Genomic DNA, 17,996 nt, shown 5'->3' on the forward strand with positions numbered 1-17,996 from the left:
ATTGGAGAGGACTGGATCAAAGTCCGTACCAGTGATGGTGTTCTGAAGTCTGTGCCCTTTTGTTTGGTCATTAAATACACTGTAATGATAATAACACCCTTGGAAAAAAAAAATACAAGCTATTTGTATGAGGTGAGACTTCACCTAATGGAGTGGAAGATGCTGGAAGCATTGGTTTTTTGTAGGATCCCCAATGTGCTAGTACCCTGAAAGACTTAGAAAAAAGGGAAAAACACCAACTTGCAAAACCACACCCCAAAGGGAGAACATGATCCAGGAGGACCACACTGGGGAAATGGGGACAGAGAAGGGATCTGCCTCCTCCCTACACACCATCCCTTCCCTCCACACGCCAAACAGGGCAGGGAACATCAGTAGGATGTGGGCAGAAGAGTGACTTCAGATGCTTCCAGACTTTACAACCACACCAAAAACAAAGGCTGCCAGGAAACCCTAAGTGCAGCATTTCCCAGTACTTCAGCTAAATACTCTCGGCTTCCTTAGGACAGGTATTGCACATGCAGTGTTATATATTTTGTCTAAGAGAGAGGTGAAGGAAGGGGGAGGGAAAGGAGTTGAATTCTGTGAAGTCCAAGGCTGAATTAAGCTCTTGAATGCTAAGTACTGCTGCATTAACTAGCTCGCTTTCACTGTGGAAAGATCTACAGTTCCTGATTTGACTTCAGCATCTTATCTTTTAATACATACAGAGAAGAGATGAGGTCGTTCTCCTTTTCAGCATATTACCTTTCTTATGCCAGATGCTATAAGCAATGAAAACATACTTCCTCCCCCTTGCTCATCACCCCCCAAAAAACCATTACAGCATTTTCTCTCCTAACTGAGCAAGAACATTAGCAATGTCCCCCCATGTCAATATCAACAGGATTTCTCTTGAATCAAGTCCATATACCACAGGGCCAAAGAGTACACTGTGAGTGATCGGACACCATGAGAGGAGACGGGATGCTTTTCTTGTCATGGTGGGGTCTGCAACACCTCAGTGTTACACCCCATTGTTACAGTGGAGGAAGAAAAAAGAAAAATAAGAAAAAGGCAATAAGGCAGTAAACCGACCATGAGCACACGGCAATGTTCCTTCTATACACTAAAAGAGTGTTTGTAGATGAAATAAGGACAAGGAGTACACCATCGTACCCTACTCTTAGCTTGTTCCCTGCCTGCTTACTGACAATCTAGCCTGTTCTGCTTGTCATTTCTTGGCTAATTGTGGGCTCACTTGCTTTGATGCTTGCACCATCTGAGAGGTATGACAGTCCCTTGAGCAATCCTTCTGATTGCTTTCTTTACTAACCCCTCCATATGAAGCGAGCAAGAAAGAGCATGGCACCAGCTGAGTCACAGGATCCCTTTAGTCTCCCATACCAGTAGAGCATGGAATTGCCACAAGCTTAATGCTTCACATGCCACACCAGATAAATAAGTGTCCTCTTCCATCTCTGCCTTCCCCAAGCACCTCTAGCAAGCCCAGGGCAGCAGGCACGTGAAATTCTGCTCCACTGAGTTTCACTGGCATCCAGTCACGCTCAGCGTGTAACCCAGAAATCTGTTTAGACATCAGAGTTTGGAGCCAGAGGAGCCTGGGGCAGAGCCCTGCTTACACCAGAAGAGACAGTTTGCCAACACGGCTCTTAGCCGCTTTCCAGAAGAGAATAAGCAAGAGCAGCAAAGCAATCCCATCCTATTTCCCCTAGCATAAACTACACCACCAGCTTTCTACCAGCATAACTTTTCCCCGAACAGGGCAGACAAGAGCATCCTCCCCTCCCATCTAACTCACTTCTCTATGCCGGAAAGATATTTCGGCACAGGCCAGGCCAAAAAGACAATGACACTTGAATAGAGACAGTCCTGTAACACAGGAGATGCATTGCTCCTGTGAAGGCTTTTGTTGCTACTAGAAACCAGATGGGGGGAGGGATGGAGAAGAGAATCATAAACCGGTATTTCTTTATTGGCTATTTGGCTACATTTCTTCTCTTGCATGCATTTTAGCTGGACCCCCCTGTCCACCCCACACCCAAAATGGAGTGAGCACTGGCCCAAAGAGCCCTTTCCTACAGCCAGCCATGCTCAGGAAGGCAGAAGTAGCACAAAAGGCGGGGATACAAAGGGAACAGAGCCCCACATACACATTGTCACCAGCAAAGAGGAACACGGAGTGTTCAGATGCTAAAAAACACCTCGCCCTAATACAAGAAGTGAGGTCTACAATGAGATGACCAAAGGACCCCGGGTCTAGCACTAACACAGCCAAAGAGACAAGGGAAATGGAAGGGAGTGGGAAAGGAAGCAGACAAAGATGCTTCCCCCCCTGCCATCTAGAGAAGAGAGTTTCTGACCAAAATGGTGCTGTCAACTCCCTGAATTTTGTGGTCTTGTTTCCAGCTGTCTCATACTCCCTTTTCTTCTGCTAACCATCTTCCTGCAAGAATTCCTCACTAGAGGCAAAAGAAAGGGGACCCTCTTGGCTGACAGAGGGAAGGAGAGACAAGAGCAAACAACTGCATTGCTGATTTTCAGTCCCATATCCTAGAACAGTGAATTGAGAGATGTAAAACAGAAACATTAATTTCAGGGGGGTGGGAGAACTCTGAAAAGAGAAATGCCTGAAAGCAACGACTCCCCTCATCACCATTTGATCAATTAAATGATCTCCCTGAGTGGGTCTTTCCAGAGAATTTCTCCCCCATACCCAAATTGCTTCTTAATGACCCCACAAGCATCGCATCATGTTTAGTGGACTCAGTGACCCCAAGGAGGGTTTGCAGCAGAAGCGAGTGTGCTAAAGCCTATAGAAAGCAACAGGAATGCAGAGGTAGAGCTGTTGCTGCAACCTCAGTTCACCCCTATCACTGGGGTACTGCAGGAGCTCTGAACACTTTGCATATTACGTGATGCAATACCCTGACAGAACGGGGTGAAATGAGGACAAAAGCAGCAGCCTTCACAGCCTCAGTAATGTGCTTCACAGGGTTTGATCAATGCCGGAACCTGTGAGGAATTCTGGATGTTGCTGTATATCTCCCTCTCCCCTCCATCTCCCTTGAGAATAGGAAAAAAAAAAAGTCAAGATCCAGAACAAATCAATGTTATATAAAGAAAATAAGGAGCATGGATTAGACACACATATGTGAAATTCTTCTAAATTTCAAAACACAATTATGATGGTACACAAACAACTAAGCACAGTTTTTGCCTTGGCTATAAAAATGAGCAGCTGCATTGCCGTCCCGCCGCCCTCGCAGCATCGGTGGAACAATCCTGCCACCTCGTGGTCCCAGCACAGGAGAGGAAGTCGCAAAAAGCACAAGAGTTTGGACAAGTGTCTCACTAAAGCCAGCTGCAACAGGAGGCAGGGGGGAGCAGGCAGAGATCAAAGCAAGGTGGCTTGACCACTTTTTCTGGGCAGAATCACTTAAAAGAAAATAAAACCTGCCTATTTAAAAGGGTCTTCTGCCTTGGAAAAGCTATTTCCTCTTCTTGGCAAGATGCCATGTGTGTCACAGGCAGGAGAGGAGCGGAGAGCGAGAGCACAGCCATGTTTTATGCCCCATGCTGCACCCACCTGGGCAGGCATACAGACTCCTTTAACACTCTTTCTAGGAACAGAGAGCGCTAGTTACACAGACACAAAGGCTACTTAAAAATCACTTCATGCAACTGAAGGCACAAGAGGACTTAGGCCTCAACTCCATTGCACCTACAGCAGGTGAGGGAAAAGTCTGGATGCAACTGCAAGGCAAAGGAAAACAAACCTTACCTGGAGAAGCTTACTTGAATGGGAGCAAGAGAAAACACCCTGCAGCAGGGTAGTGTACCTTGAGTCACGGGACTTCACAGTGTATCTCAGCCTCCCACCCACTTACCTCCCTGTAGCTCAGATCTTACTTGTACGTCATCTCTTGTCCACGTTCGAAGGGTGCCATTGCATTAGAAGTCTCCTTTGGCAGCAGGGCCAGGTTAAGCACCCCTAGCCTCCAGCCACCTCTTCCCACCTGGGAGCACAAACATTTGCCTGGACCCCCAGGGAACTGGGCTGGGAAACCTTTCCACCTGAAAAACAACCAACCCTCTCCTGCTGCATTAGCTCCCTCACACAAGCGGCAGTGAAGCCATACAAGCACTGAGTGGTGGTGGTGGTTGAAAGTATGGAGATGCTCTCACCTACCAGGAGGAGCAGTCCCAGGCTCTCCTATTGCCAGACCTAGCTATGCAGGCTGCCCCCTTCTCTTGCACCAGCTCTGGAGCCACTCAAGACACTGAACAGCTGACCACCACCAAAGCGGCATGCTATTCATAAAACAGTTTTACACTTTTTATATGGTTGTATACCATATAAAAATCACTTTGCTGGGAGGTTACACAAGCCTGAGAAGAGACGAACCCTCCTAGTTCCAGTGAGCAATGACACTGGCTCAGCCAAAAGTGCGACTCATTCCTCATCCCGGCACAGTACAGTGGCAGGGATGAGCAGACAGGCAGGAACAGGCATGGCTATGTAAAGAAGCACTGGTGAGGAAAGAGTTGCTCATGGAACCACACCTGGAGCCAGGAAACTGCAGCCTCAGAGCGCAGAAAACAAGGAATTAAATGGAGTGCCCCATTGCTGGGAGATTTATCCCTTTAAAAGCCCTGATACCTACCGAAAGCTTCCTTTCTCACACAAAGGCAACCAGTCCCCACGGAAGCAGTGCACACTAATAAGCTGGAAAAGAAACACCCCATTTCCTCCCCCTTTTTTTTTTGATTATTATTATTTTTAATTCTGTTCTTTGCATGGCCTGCATCTAAGGGCAAGTCCAAAGTTGAAAATCCAGTGATGGTTAAAGATCTGACTCATCTGCCTTTAGATTTTGCTATACCAGCAAGAAGGCTGTACTGCAGACACAGGTGTACTGACAAATCTAGCATAGTTTTCGTAGCTTGCCAAAATTATTTTAAACTGTTAACCAGAAAGGCCTTTTGCTAGTAGACGCGTGTTACTTTTAAAGCTTTTACCAACATACGCTCATTCCTAAAGTTGCACCCTCAGCTGACACTGAAGAAAAAAGGCTCAACACAGTGCGTATATGTGTAGGGTGGTGTATTAATGACGATTACCGTAAGGAGAGCCAGCCAGTTGATGCTCTCTTGCTCTCTGATGCTGTTCTCCCTCAGAAAGACCATGTGGATGCCCATTTTAAGGATATCCATGGAGGACCCTCTGGGAAGAAAGACTGCTTCTTACACATCCATCACATTTAACCTTCAGCCAGAAATTTGCTCCGCCATAGCACTGAACGCCACTTTACTGGAGGAGTGGCACAGCTTTCAGTATCTACAGAGCCCTGGGTACCATGAGCTCAGACGTCTCCAGATGTACCACAGAAGAGAAGGGGACGAGGGAGATCTGACAGGGCAGTAGCAAAGAGGAAACGTTACCTCTGGGACCTAGCACAGAATAGGCAGAGCCACATCAGATCACCAGGGACCTAATCTGTGACCATACAGGATCTGAGCATGGCTGGATCATTCAGCAGCGCAAACCTGATCCTAAATCAGACACCGGCACTGGACTGTATTAAATGTAATTAGCTACAGCACTTGATGTTGGGTTTGAAGGCAACGTATGAACATAAAACCAGCACACAGTAGCTTCCAGCAGGGAGGGAATACTCGTTGCCACGTATGACCTTCCAAGACATAGACAGGAAGTTACAGGCAGGATAAATGCACAGAGCACGCGCCCAAACAGCAAAGAGTTTATAGCAGAACAGCTCTTTGCATGATTCAGCACAGTGCTCTCAATTCAGTCCGAGGAGCCCTAAAGCCAGATTTATTCTACTGTCAAAGCGTGTTTTGAGTTAACTCCACTGAGAAGTTATAGCCTCAGATTATATACTTCAACTACAGGCAGCAACATGCCCAAGTAATGCAAGTAGCAACATTATCAATACAGTTGAGACAAGGGGTAGAATATTAAAAAAATTATGATCAGATGGTTCACTGCAGGAGATGGTAACTTGGATTAGAAGAAACCTCCCTCGTGCAGATTTTCTTATGGAAATTATTTTTTGCACTCCTTGAGAATGCCTGCTCCAGTGCATCCTTTCCAAAAGCCAGATTCCCTAATTCAAAAAAATACAGTTTTGACACACACTCATGACAGAGTCGGTATGGGAGACCACAGATACACACTACTAGCAGTCTGATACAAGGCTTTGGTACTCTACCTAGAAACATTCCCAGCTCTTCATCCACGTCATGCTATATATGCTGAAATTCTTGGCCTGCAAAATAGTCAGCGCAGACTACGATAAAGCTTGGTCGAGCAACCTGCTGTCAACCAGCTTCAGAAGCCACCAAGGAATATCAAGACTCCAAGCCCTTTAAAGACAGTGAAACCTTCCACAAGGTCCATTTTCCACCCTCCACAAGATTTTGAAAGCTCCTGTCTAAAACCAGAACTGTTATAGTCCCCATTGTGGTGGGAATGCAAACTAATAAAAGCACTTTTAGGCTTCCTAAACAGCATGGGTAACTACTACCCCACGACACAGGGTCTTTGTGCAGCATGAGGGCACACACACAAGGGGTGTGTGCGAGCAGAATAGCCATCAGGTTAAATTACAGCTCATTATTATCCTTACCGATAATAAAGCCTATGACAAGAGAATAGAAGCCATGCTGCCCCCCTTTATAATGGATACAAAAGCAGAAGAAATGATCAATTTGTCCCCTAGCTACCTCCCTGAAGGATGTCACTTGGGTAGAAAGGAAGTATCGGGCAAGCAAGCAGGCAGCAAAAGGAAGGAGATGAGTCGGAGTCACACAGAGGAGCTGCCCTCAGCAGGCGTGCCGAGAGCCAGGAGCTGCTAGCAGAGGGGAGAGAGCCTCCAGCTGTAATTGCCCACACCCAGCTCCTCAGCAGCTGGAACAGGAGAATGGTGAGTGGTCAGGTCACAAAAGCACCACTTACTATTTTAGTTATTTTTTCCAGCCGACCCCCTCACTTCCAAGCTCAGCTATATGAGTAACCTAATAGTGTTAGCAACTCAGGAGGCCTCTGCTCTCATGAACAAGTTGCATGAAACTTGCTTCCAGCAAAATTAGATGAAGAATGATAGGGAATAAGTGAAGGCAGCTTGATGTTGGAGGGGAACTAATCCTTCAGTTGTATTTTCTGAAGTATTACTGAGATGCTTTTGTTCCCTGTACATCTACAGTTAAAAATCTGTTTTCAGATGTCTGGGGCTGGCCCCTTCTGAGAAGGCAAGGGCCTTCCCACAACTCCACTCATTGCACCACTGCACCTGGGTGCTAAGAATGAAAAAAAATAAGTCTCAAACTTGCTTTGAAAGACTCCATTTTCCTCACTTTCATATCAGCTGGATGTGAGCAAGTTAACAGGAAGCAGAACAACGGAGACAAGACAAACACTTCCAATGCACAGAGTGCTGCACAACCTGAAGGGAACAGCTTATCTCGAGAGCAGTCGTGGCTCTGCCCCCCAGCTGTCTGCCCCATCCCTCTCCTGAAAGAACAGTTTGGCTGCTTGATTAAGCAGCTGCTTAATCCCTTAATAAGGCAGGCCATGAACTAAGGCAACATAAACAAGCGCCTACTGCAGGTTAAGGTGCAGTGGTTCATGAAATTCCTGGTACCTTACCCCACACAACATGAGAACCCGGGCAATAAACAGAGGTTTAGGTAAAGAACCTGTTCTCCATCAGAGATCTGAAGCTACTTATGGACAAACTGATAAGGACTGCCCTACTGTAGGCAGGCCAGCCTTCGGGATACACTAACACTCAATACATCCATTCTTGCACTTGTTTATTCCTACAGGTCTGAAACCAAAGAGATGAAAAGAAATGTTTTTGACCCCTCCAAGAAGTCCATGCAGAAAGACAGCAAGCTTAAACAGCCAGATCTTGGGCAACATAATTTTTACAGTAGTCTCTAAAACAAAGTATTAGTGTTAATGTTGACAGATATTAAGGTATTCAAAAATATATAAAATTAAGTCAATTTAGAAAAAGTTAAGTTACAGATCCACACAGCACATGCTGAAACATGGATTATATCAGCCTTCAAGGCTGATCCTAAGAGACTGAGCAGAAAAGCCTACAATAAACCAATGTCACTAACTAGATCCTGAAGTATCAGTGGTAGGTGGTCATGGCTTTTAGCCAGGATTTAGAAGCCCAGTCCTTACTGAGAAGTTATTATGTAGTACTAATCCTTGCAGTGCTAGAAAATTCACTACTACCTTACCATAATATAAATCTGCATGAGAAGCACATGATAGGGAAGTAACTTAACATGGAGTGCAAAAATAAGAGTACAGGAAAAATAACTAGTGGGAGTGGTTCCTAATTAGAGCAAATAATGCCACAGCAAACACATTACGGTGAGGGAAGCTCTGGCACATGTCCTTGAGAAAGCCTCGCTGCTCTGCCTCCTGTACTAGCACCTCTATAAAGGTCACACTCAGCAGCACATGAACTCATCACAGCAAGCTGTTATGACCATGACCTCTTCGAGCATTCCTCAGTGGAGGACATAGCCCCCAAGAGCTCCTCCCTGCCTGCGCACAGCTCTCATCATATCCCTATAAACGTGCACTTGGTTCGTTTCCTGACTAACCTGCTTGGGGCAGGGGGGAAGGAAAAAAAAATCATAGTTACCCTCCAGTTCCCTGACCCTTCTTATTCTTCCCTCACAGCTACAGTAAGACATAAGAGGTGAGGAAAAAAGACCTAGTCCTCTGAAATGCTCTGAGCCTGCCATTCCCACCAAGACCAGCAAGACTGGAGCGCACTCAGCCCATCCCAGGGCTGGGTCCAAGCAGCACGATGTAGCTGCAGCCTGCTAGTTCTCGTCATACTGGTCCTACAACTCAAACAGAGCCTATCAGGCTGGTTAGGACTGCTCCCAAACGTATTTCAGATCAAGGCTCGCTGCCAGCGTAACTCTTAACACGGCTATCATCACTCCATTACATCCACGTCATCTTGTCTCTAAACTTCTCTTAGGAAAAAAGCTTCTTCCTAGCACCAGCACTAGTTCAATCCCCGCAGCAGCAACAGTAGCGGCAGTCGGCATTTTCAAACTGGGTCATCTCGACAGGTTCGGAGAAGGCCTGTTTCACGCTGCAGTAAAAAGGAGGAACAAACAGGTGGCAGGAGAGAACAAGGCACATGAAGAAACTGGTGACTGCCCCCCCTCCCAGCACAGCAGCAAAAATTCCTCCAGGATAACACAGCTACCTTAGATAAGACATCCTTTTCCTGGATACTCTCCAACACTTTCTCTTCTTCAGTTTTTTTGTCTGTGGGTTGTTTTGGTTGTTTTTTTTTTGTTTGGTTGGGTTTTGTTGTTATTTTGTTTTTGTTTAAAAAAGAAAAAAAACCAAACAAACCAATCCACTGTACTTTGGGTGAAATCCATCCCAAACATACACCCTAGTCCTTTCAAACTAAATTGCTTTCCTGGCTGCAATACAAACCACTGCTGAAAGGGTTAAAACCTCATCTTAATTTAAATATGCATTCAGGATCCAGAAATATCAACCTGCAGCAATAATGATGAAAGAGCTGCTCTGAGATTTCCACACAGCATTGCAACAGCAACTAGCACAGCGGATGATGAACAAAGGGGAAACTGCAGCTAAGTTTGAAGCAACTCAGCCATTTCTGGGATACACCCATAGCCTTTGAAAGCCTGGTATCTTCTTTTTGTTGTTCACAATATTGCTACTATAAACACCAAAAGTTGCCTCAGCTAAAATGAAAAACTGCATCCCTTCACCTTCACCTTTTGAGCATTTTCTGAAGTGCAGCAACTGCAGCTGCTGGGAGAAATGGCCGTGACTATATTATTTCTACAGCTAAACTCAAGCAGAATCTTAAATTAAACACCAGTTCTCTCATTTCTAAATTCATGGAGTTGTATTCTTCAGCTACTGTATTGGCATCCAAGCTTCACAGCTGCCAGGTTTACTGCATAATATGAAATTTGGATTAGGGATAAACAAACCCAATCCTGCTTTTCCATTAATCTTTTTTGCTGTCACTGGGACAGCCAACAAACTGATATTTCTAGGGAAGGAGCACATACAAACAGCAAGATCATAAGTTTGGTTTTTTTGCTGTCTTCACTTGAGTGACAAAAGGTAAGCACCTAGCTTCAGGCGAGAGTTATAATCCCTGAAGTCCACCCCTCAGAGACCTGGAAGTCTTGGCTTTACCTGGCAGCTATTTTTTAAAGCCAACACTTTTCCTACTACCAAAAAAAAACCCCACCTCAACAAAAAACCTCAGACATGAACAAGCAGAAAAACCCCAAACAAGAAAAGCACAATAGATACAGTCCTCCTTTCAAAATCTCCCACAGCACCTAGCCAGCACAAAAAAAAAAAAAAAAAAAAAAGGTATAAGCTCAGCTAAGAGTTCAACAATACTTTTCTCTCAGGTGGCAAAGCCTAAGCAGCTCCCACTCTCCTATCCCTGACCAAGCTGGCTGCACTCTCACTGAGTGCCAGCGCAACCTTTCGTGGGGTTGTGTTATAAACCAGGTCACAGAAACTATAGGGGTTGGAGGGGAGAGAGGACCAAAAACAAAACCACAATTCCAAGTGTTTCAAGGATCCTGTTTACAGCATGATGGAGAGGAGGGACTTAAAAAGCAGCTTTGCTGATGCTGAATACACACCCAACTACATCCTCTCCCTCACTGCTCTGCCCGGGGCAGGGGTGCCTGTGCACCCACGAGGGGGTGGCTGTTGGGTACCTCTGAAGCATTAATCCCTTCCATTTTAAATGCATCCTGTTAAATAGGGGCTTCATTCTTTAAAAGGGAGATTTTAAGATCAACACTTTCCCCAGTCTACTCTCTCCCATTTGTGGTTTTCCACTCACATTTATTGATTGCTAGGGCACCCTACGCCCCAAGGAAAATGAGAACTGATGACGATAGTTGATGGGCTTGTATGTCCACAGAATTCATAGGCCAAAATAAGTGAGCTGAGGGGGAAACGATATGTTCAAGCAGAAGCCCTTCTTAAAACAGCTATGGCTCAGCTACACACTGAAAACTTGCCACACAAAACAATCAGACACACTCAGCAACCTGAGAAGACAAAGATTTTCCTGTCCTCTACTCTGGCAGTCATTTTAAGTTAGAAAATTCAGACAAAGGTGATTTCCAAGCTTGTTTAACATCCCCTTCAAAAGAGAAACTGAAGAATAATCATAGCCTGTTCTATGCAAAGATTACCTCTTCTTGAACTACAGCTGGAGACAGACTCTAGCCACTTAAACGTGCAACCTGCCCTTAGAAATTTTGGAATTCACCTCACCTTCACAACAGAGGACAGCAACCAAAACTCACTCTCACTCAAAGAAGGCTGTTGACACACTAATGACCAGGACACGCTTACAGACTTGGTTGGGACATAGGCTTTTAAGATCCTGAATGCCAACTCACAGCTTCTTAGGGTGGAGCACCGCTGCTCCACGCTTCCAAACCGTTACCCAGCCTGTGGCACAGTTAACTAAACCTTGTCCATGCAGACACCACAGGGTTAATATCCTTAGTAACCATAGCAACCAGCATTTCTTCCTCCATCAGAGCCTCAGCTGGCACATCGCTGCCTTCCCAGCATCAGGTTTTGCAGCACATTTAGGGACCCCTCCCTTTCCCCCCAACCATGGGGTTTGGCCAAACACATCACAAGGATGTTGAGGCACTCGCTGCTTCACCTAATTCCGTCATTCCTCTGCCCCCATGTTCCCTGGGCACTTCTGCCTCCCCTCCGTAGGGGGGAAAGGAGGCTGCCTAAATTCTCTCCAAGTGCACCAGGGCAGGCATAATGTAAAGCAGGGAGCCAGCTGCAGTCTCGCAGGAAGAGATGCCACAGGGTAAGGGAGGGAGGGACTGTGAGTGTCCGAAGTTGGCAGGCCGATCAACCATCAGGTCAAACAGAAGCAGCACTGCAAGACCAGGGGACTCAGCTGCCGTCCACCACCCACTGTCCCATGGCTATTAGGGACAGCGCCTGCCTCAGTGACACCCCATAAATCCACTGGCGACACCCACCAAGACATCAGTGAGAAACCAAAACTCCCATCTAGCGGCACACGTATTCTGTCAGAAGAGAGCAGAAAAATTACTTTCAAAACAGAGCTTATCACAAGCAAAACAATACATCTTTCTCCTCTTGTAGTTCACCTCTGAACTGCAGATGCATAAAAGCAATCATCACATCCTATCCTCCCGCCTGGTTTCCATCCCTTGCTCCCGGGCAGCTGCAGCATGCCAGCACTTGCTCACTCCTAAACCAACCCAATGTCATTTTTATGGTTCCACCCATTGGCGTACTTGGCACAGAGTGAGACACTGCTGTTTTATTAATAGCTTCATGCTGGCCCAGCTCTATCCTGTGCAAGATTTCCACAGCATCATTACAATGCATTTTTCACTATTTCCCCCCTCCTTCCCCACATGCCACTCAAAGAGCAGATGCCTGTCTTCCACCTAGCTGTTCCTGCTCCTCAATGTCACCTTGCTCAAGGCCTCGCTCCTCCTCCTCTCTCCCTGTCTCCTTCCCCGCCCTCTATGACAGTGTCCCAGCACAGCCAGAACAGTTGCCCTTCGTGGCACCAAGTCCTCAGAAAGCCTCTCAGGAGTCTCATTTTAAGAGCAAGGTCCTTGTAAAGGGTGCAACACTAGCCACAGCACACGGGGTATTTGGAGCAGAGCTGGAAGGGGAGCACAGTGATTTTAAGTCCAAATGTTCAGTTACTGCACAATGACAATTCTTTCTTCTTCAAAAGAGACAGGACAAACTTCTAGCTTTGGGCTAACTTTGTGAACTACTCACTAATGGTGGCAAGTACTATGCAAGTGACCCCTCAAAGGCAGAAGTCTGGCAGTAGATATGGAACTGCTGGCACCATTCCACTTTGGTATTAATATGGGCAAGGCAGTAAGTGGTTTGTACCCAGGTTTAATGGTTAACAAGGCAGAGGATAAAAAAAAGTGATCAATGTGCCAACACATACTTTTGTTTGTTTTAATCTTCTCTACCATAACCATCATTTCATGGCATCCAGGCAAAAGGTTTCTCCAACAGGATTAAAACATTGCTCCAGCATATAGGATGCATGGGACCCAAACAAGCTTTAATTAATTGTACGAGCCTGGAGCATCAGGCATGCAGATATCCACCAGGTCTTGGTTGAAACACTGGTCTTTCCAGGATTCATTTCAGCAGCTCACAGAAGACCCTCCCACAACCTCCGCCACTTTGGCCAGCCCTCTGCCAAACCCGTCAGTGTGCGTTGCTCTGAGCATTGTCACAGATCTGCTCACAGTGTTTTGCAGCACAGATTCACCTTTACTGGAGGTGGCTTCCAAGAGTTTCACTGATTGTACAGAACTGTCCTGCTCACGAGAGGTGCCAGTTCACTCCAAGCTGACAGCTAACATGTGCTGCACTAACTTCCATCTTCACATTGAGCCCCAGCCACAGGAACAGAGAAGAGACCTATGACTTTTAAAGAGTTTACCACAAGAACAGGCACAAGATGGATTAAAGGCTTTGGAGTACAAATGAAAGTAACTAGACCAGGTATCAACATGCTGCTGATGGGAAGGATTTGTTCACTCACGCTTCAACCTGAACAGCAAAATTAAGAATGATGTGCGAGCTAGGATTCATAGTTCTTACAGCCCAAGTGGCTACACCAACCTCCTGGACACCACAGCTCCTTCCACTTGCCATTTCACACTGCCAATGATTCCTCCCACCAAGGATAACACACACATCACAAAAACCCATGTTTTAAAAAACAGGCATCAAGAAATAGAGAATCCATCACTTCCCTGGATAACTTCCAATAATCAATCACAAAAAAAACCCCACACTCAGGCATTTCATTCCAGTCCATGTGGACTTATTTTGTAGCCATTTGTTTGTATTATGCACGTCTCTTACTATGTCAAAATTTCCCTTTGAGAAAATAATTGACAATAGTCCCCTTTCAGTCTCTTTTCAGTAAGTTGAACAGATGGAGTCTTCATTTTCCAAAACGTTTCACTAGCTCCCATCTCCATCCTTTTCTCAGTTTTTCGACACTAAAGTCACTATTCTGAGGTTCATTTTCCTGAATGCTGCTGGGTGCAGAGACAGCAAACCGTTCCAGTGACTACCTCACTCTCTTTACCCCCACATCATCCATTGAGTCAAGCAGGACACCGGGAAGCTTTGTCAAATTACCTGCCCACTGTGTCCCCAAAATTGCTCTCCAAGCCACTTCTTTCCAAACATCAGCCTTGATGCAGAAGATAAGGCCAGAGCTTTCAGTACTGAGATTCATAACCCTGCAGTTGGGTCATTAAAAGCCCATTGCATTGGCATCAGTTCAAGTTAGGAAAAGACCCAAAGCACTCCACAAGACTATCGGTAGCATTCATTTCATTTACCATCCTGTCAGGCTATGGCTCATCCTCAATTTCTCTCCGCAGCAATCCTGTATCAATTCCCATATCACTGATGGAAATGTTGATCATCATCAGTCTTCTCACACACCCCCACGGACCCCATTTAATTAGGATTCACTATCAACAATGCCAAGACTCGTCAGTGAACTTGAGAGTAGCTGAATCCTGTCCCCTGATGTTCTTTCTTCATAAACCATAAAACAGACTAGAGGACTCTGCTTGCAATACATTTAGTAAATGCTCTACAGCCATTGCAGAGCACTGGTGTTTTGGAGGAGGTTCCCGTCTTTTGAAAAGAACGGGGATTGAATCAGAATCTCATGCAGTAGCAAATCAATGTCTAACAGCTGGCTGAATACATTAGAGCTATGAAGTTATTTCTACCGATCAATCCATTTCTAGTCTCAAAAAGAACAAAAGCAGCTACCTTCAGCAGGGTTTGTTTTTCACAGTGCATTTTTAAGTAATGCCAGGTAGAGACAGAAATAACTGATACCTTTTGCTAGTGTCAGCTCAAATTGACACAAGACAAAGCAATGACCAACCAGCCCACTCTTACCCTGTTCTCTCATTCCCTGCACAACTGCCCTCTCCCCATCTGCTGGAGTTTTCCTGGCACCCCAAGGTCCCCTCAGCCACCTCTCCCAAAGCTCCTTTGTTTTTTTTACTACTACTAGATGCTGAATTTCCCAACTCCATCCCTCTATATTAGGCGCCTGGGAGATACTTTGTGTGTCATGTGCAAGAGCATCATACTTCTCTCCCCAAAACACTATATGAAATATTTATTAATTTTTTTCTGTATCTTTTTTGGAAGGTGAAATCACTGATGAGCCTACACTCTTACTACAATTTTGAGTCTTTTGAGAAATTTCTTCTTGCCCTCTTCTTACATTCATATTGTTTTCCCCAACTTTTTTATTGTAGCAGCAACAGTCAACTGCCACCTAGTTTTTATTTATTAATGTCATACTAAATTTTTAATTACCTCTTAGGTTCATGACATCTTCTTAGCAGATATTATATCCTCTTTATGGTCTATAATAGCCTTGCATATTTTTGTGCAAATTGCCACAGAATATTCAGTCACAGATTATTTTACTCAATTCCACATATCTTCACTCCTTTTCCTCCTCCATTCTCTCTTCCCTCTCCAAGAAACCTGTTTCCTATCAGGCAGGAGTTAAATGTTCCAAAGCTAAGCTGAGATTCAAAAGACTCTCAAGACTTGAGAGGCAGCTACAGGAATCTTCTGTGTCACAGGCGACCCATGAACAGTCATTCCTTTTGGTGGAAGCAACAGTTTCTTGTTTTGACACCTTTTAGAGGTTTCTAGCTGTAGATAACAGTCAAATATATCCCTCTCCTCATCAGTCTTATTTAGTTCAGCATCCAATAGCCAGCAGGGAGCAGGCAAGACACCACTGGTAGGAGAGAAGGCAGACATGATCCTTGCAAAGCCCTTTTTATCTGTAGATCACAGTACCATCATCCTTCTGTAATTTAAGGGGCAACTTGCTCAGTAGAACAAATGCCCCAGGGCAGAGCCCAACCCTTTCATGACAGAGCCAGTTTGTGCACAATCTCTGCTGCCTTAATTTGCAAATGCCACTACATCCTCACAATTGTCTTGTGATGCATCTTAACCCTTGGGTCTAGGGGAAAACCAGATATCAACTTAATAGTGCCACCACAAACAACTGTAGAGGAACAGGAATGCAAGTTTCTTATTCTTAGTCCCAGAATCAGAAAGGAGGAAAAAAGGGTACAAGCACAAAGTCAAAAATAGCTCCTTTCACCTCCCTTCCCCAAAAGCACTTAGGTTTAGTTACTGCATTCAAACAGCAGCCCTTTAATCAAAGAGTCCTACTTATTCATGAGGAGAACTGTAGCTAGACAAACCTTTCAAACACTAGTTCTGCCATCTGGCAGCAGCACTGAGGCTTGTTCCCAGACACACACAGTAATTGCCCTCACGTGGAATTCCAAGGCACTGCAATTGTTCTGGCATTTAAACCTCCATGGGCTCCAGATGTGAATTTTATTTGTGTCTTTGTGGGGAAAAAGGTACTACTAATTAGCATATATTCCCTCCCGCCAAATACTTTTCATTTTGCTTTCCCCAGTTATTTCTGTCGTCTTCTACAGCACCACCAGCAAAAAAGCAGATCGTGTAGGCCCATGGATAAGTACCTTAAAGAATTCATACCCAGGAAGAAAGTGCGTCACGTTTCTCCTGCTTTCTCTGCCTCCATGGATTTGACGCTCTGAGCAGCTGCCCATTGGGGAACAAAGCTCTTCTGGGGGATTGCTTTGTAGGCTTTTCTTTTTTCAAATTAATTTCAAATCATAATGGAAAGCTCACAGACATAACCTCTCTACTGAAAGTGGCAACTTTGCATTCTTGAAGTGATACATGTAAGGGAAGCAGGAAATAAAAGTATTTGAAGAGACTTACATTTTGCTTCAGACAGATTCTGGTTAGGTGACCAGACCAGCATGCCGAGATTCTCTCTCTCCTGACTTCGCCTTGCAAGTTTGGCTTAAGAGAAAACAGATACAAACCAAGTTACAGAGAAAGTAATTTCAGATGCAAAATGGATACAAAAGTGACTTATCACACATCTGCAGCTTTTAATCAAGATACAAAACCCATCCACAGAGTTAAAACCCCATCTTCCCATTCGACCTGAGGCTTTTCCTCGTTTCTTCAATGCATCATCCCCTGTATAACATGACAGATACTGCACACTCACTCTTTCATGCAGTACTCTAAGAAGCATACGTTGGATCTAAATTAAAAGTTAATTAATGTTTCTCTTCCAGCATACTTGATTATTTTTCTTCCAGACATCATTAAATGAAAAAGGGAGGAGCTAGGCTCAGGCAGCAGGCTCCCAGCCCTTGACATCATGAGACCGTACTGTGCAGCTCGATTAACACTTCAGGGTAGACACATGCATGAACCTCCCGGATTTCACTTCTGAGCACCTCCTCCCCTGCCTCAGCAGCCCTTCTGTGCCTCCATCCCCCATACAGACAGGAATGGGGTCCCCCAGGTCAGAATCAGGTCCTCTGTTCAACGCTCCAGAGAAATTCTTGTGCGTTCAAACCCACATTGCGTACACATACGCACGCTCAGAAAGCAAGTCCATTTTTAACCAACTTAACACCTGGCTGGCACGAGAGCTCTGAAAGTCTCAAGTGAAGAACCACAGCTGCACGTAGTTTTAAAGAGCAACCTCAAGCTAAGGTACATTTCAACAGCGAGTTCTTGTGAATCTGCTGTTGTTCGGTCACAAGCAGTCAAATGAGGAGGAGGATGAGAAGAGAAAGAAACTTGCTCCGTTGAGTCAGCACACACACAGCCAGCTCAACTACCCACCCTAGCCAAGAGAAACTTGCAGGTCTTGTTATGAACGAGTGCCTACAGTACTACTTCCACTACAAAACGTCACATAACGCTGAAGTTTTATGCAATATTT

The 17,996-nt window shown here is 45.2% G+C and overlaps 1 protein-coding gene across 2 annotated transcripts in view; it reads right to left on the reverse strand.

Moving 5' to 3' along the window:
* The window catches only part of RCOR1 (REST corepressor 1), an 85,847-nt gene that overhangs the window by 25,024 nt on the left and 42,827 nt on the right, over positions 1 to 17,996 (reverse strand). The window contains exon 3 of one of the 2 annotated variants that reach the window (XM_075151039.1): positions 16,970 to 17,053. The exons of the other annotated variant lie outside the window; for it this stretch is intronic. Coding sequence (XP_075007140.1) covers positions 16,970 to 17,053 — 84 coding nt within the window. The remainder of the gene's footprint in view (positions 1 to 16,969; positions 17,054 to 17,996) is intronic. 2 annotated transcript variants of the gene reach the window in all.

The sequence above is a fragment of the Calonectris borealis genome, chromosome 5 (genome assembly GCF_964195595.1).
Source record: "Calonectris borealis chromosome 5, bCalBor7.hap1.2, whole genome shotgun sequence".
NCBI classification, from domain to species: domain Eukaryota; kingdom Metazoa; phylum Chordata; class Aves; order Procellariiformes; family Procellariidae; genus Calonectris; species Calonectris borealis.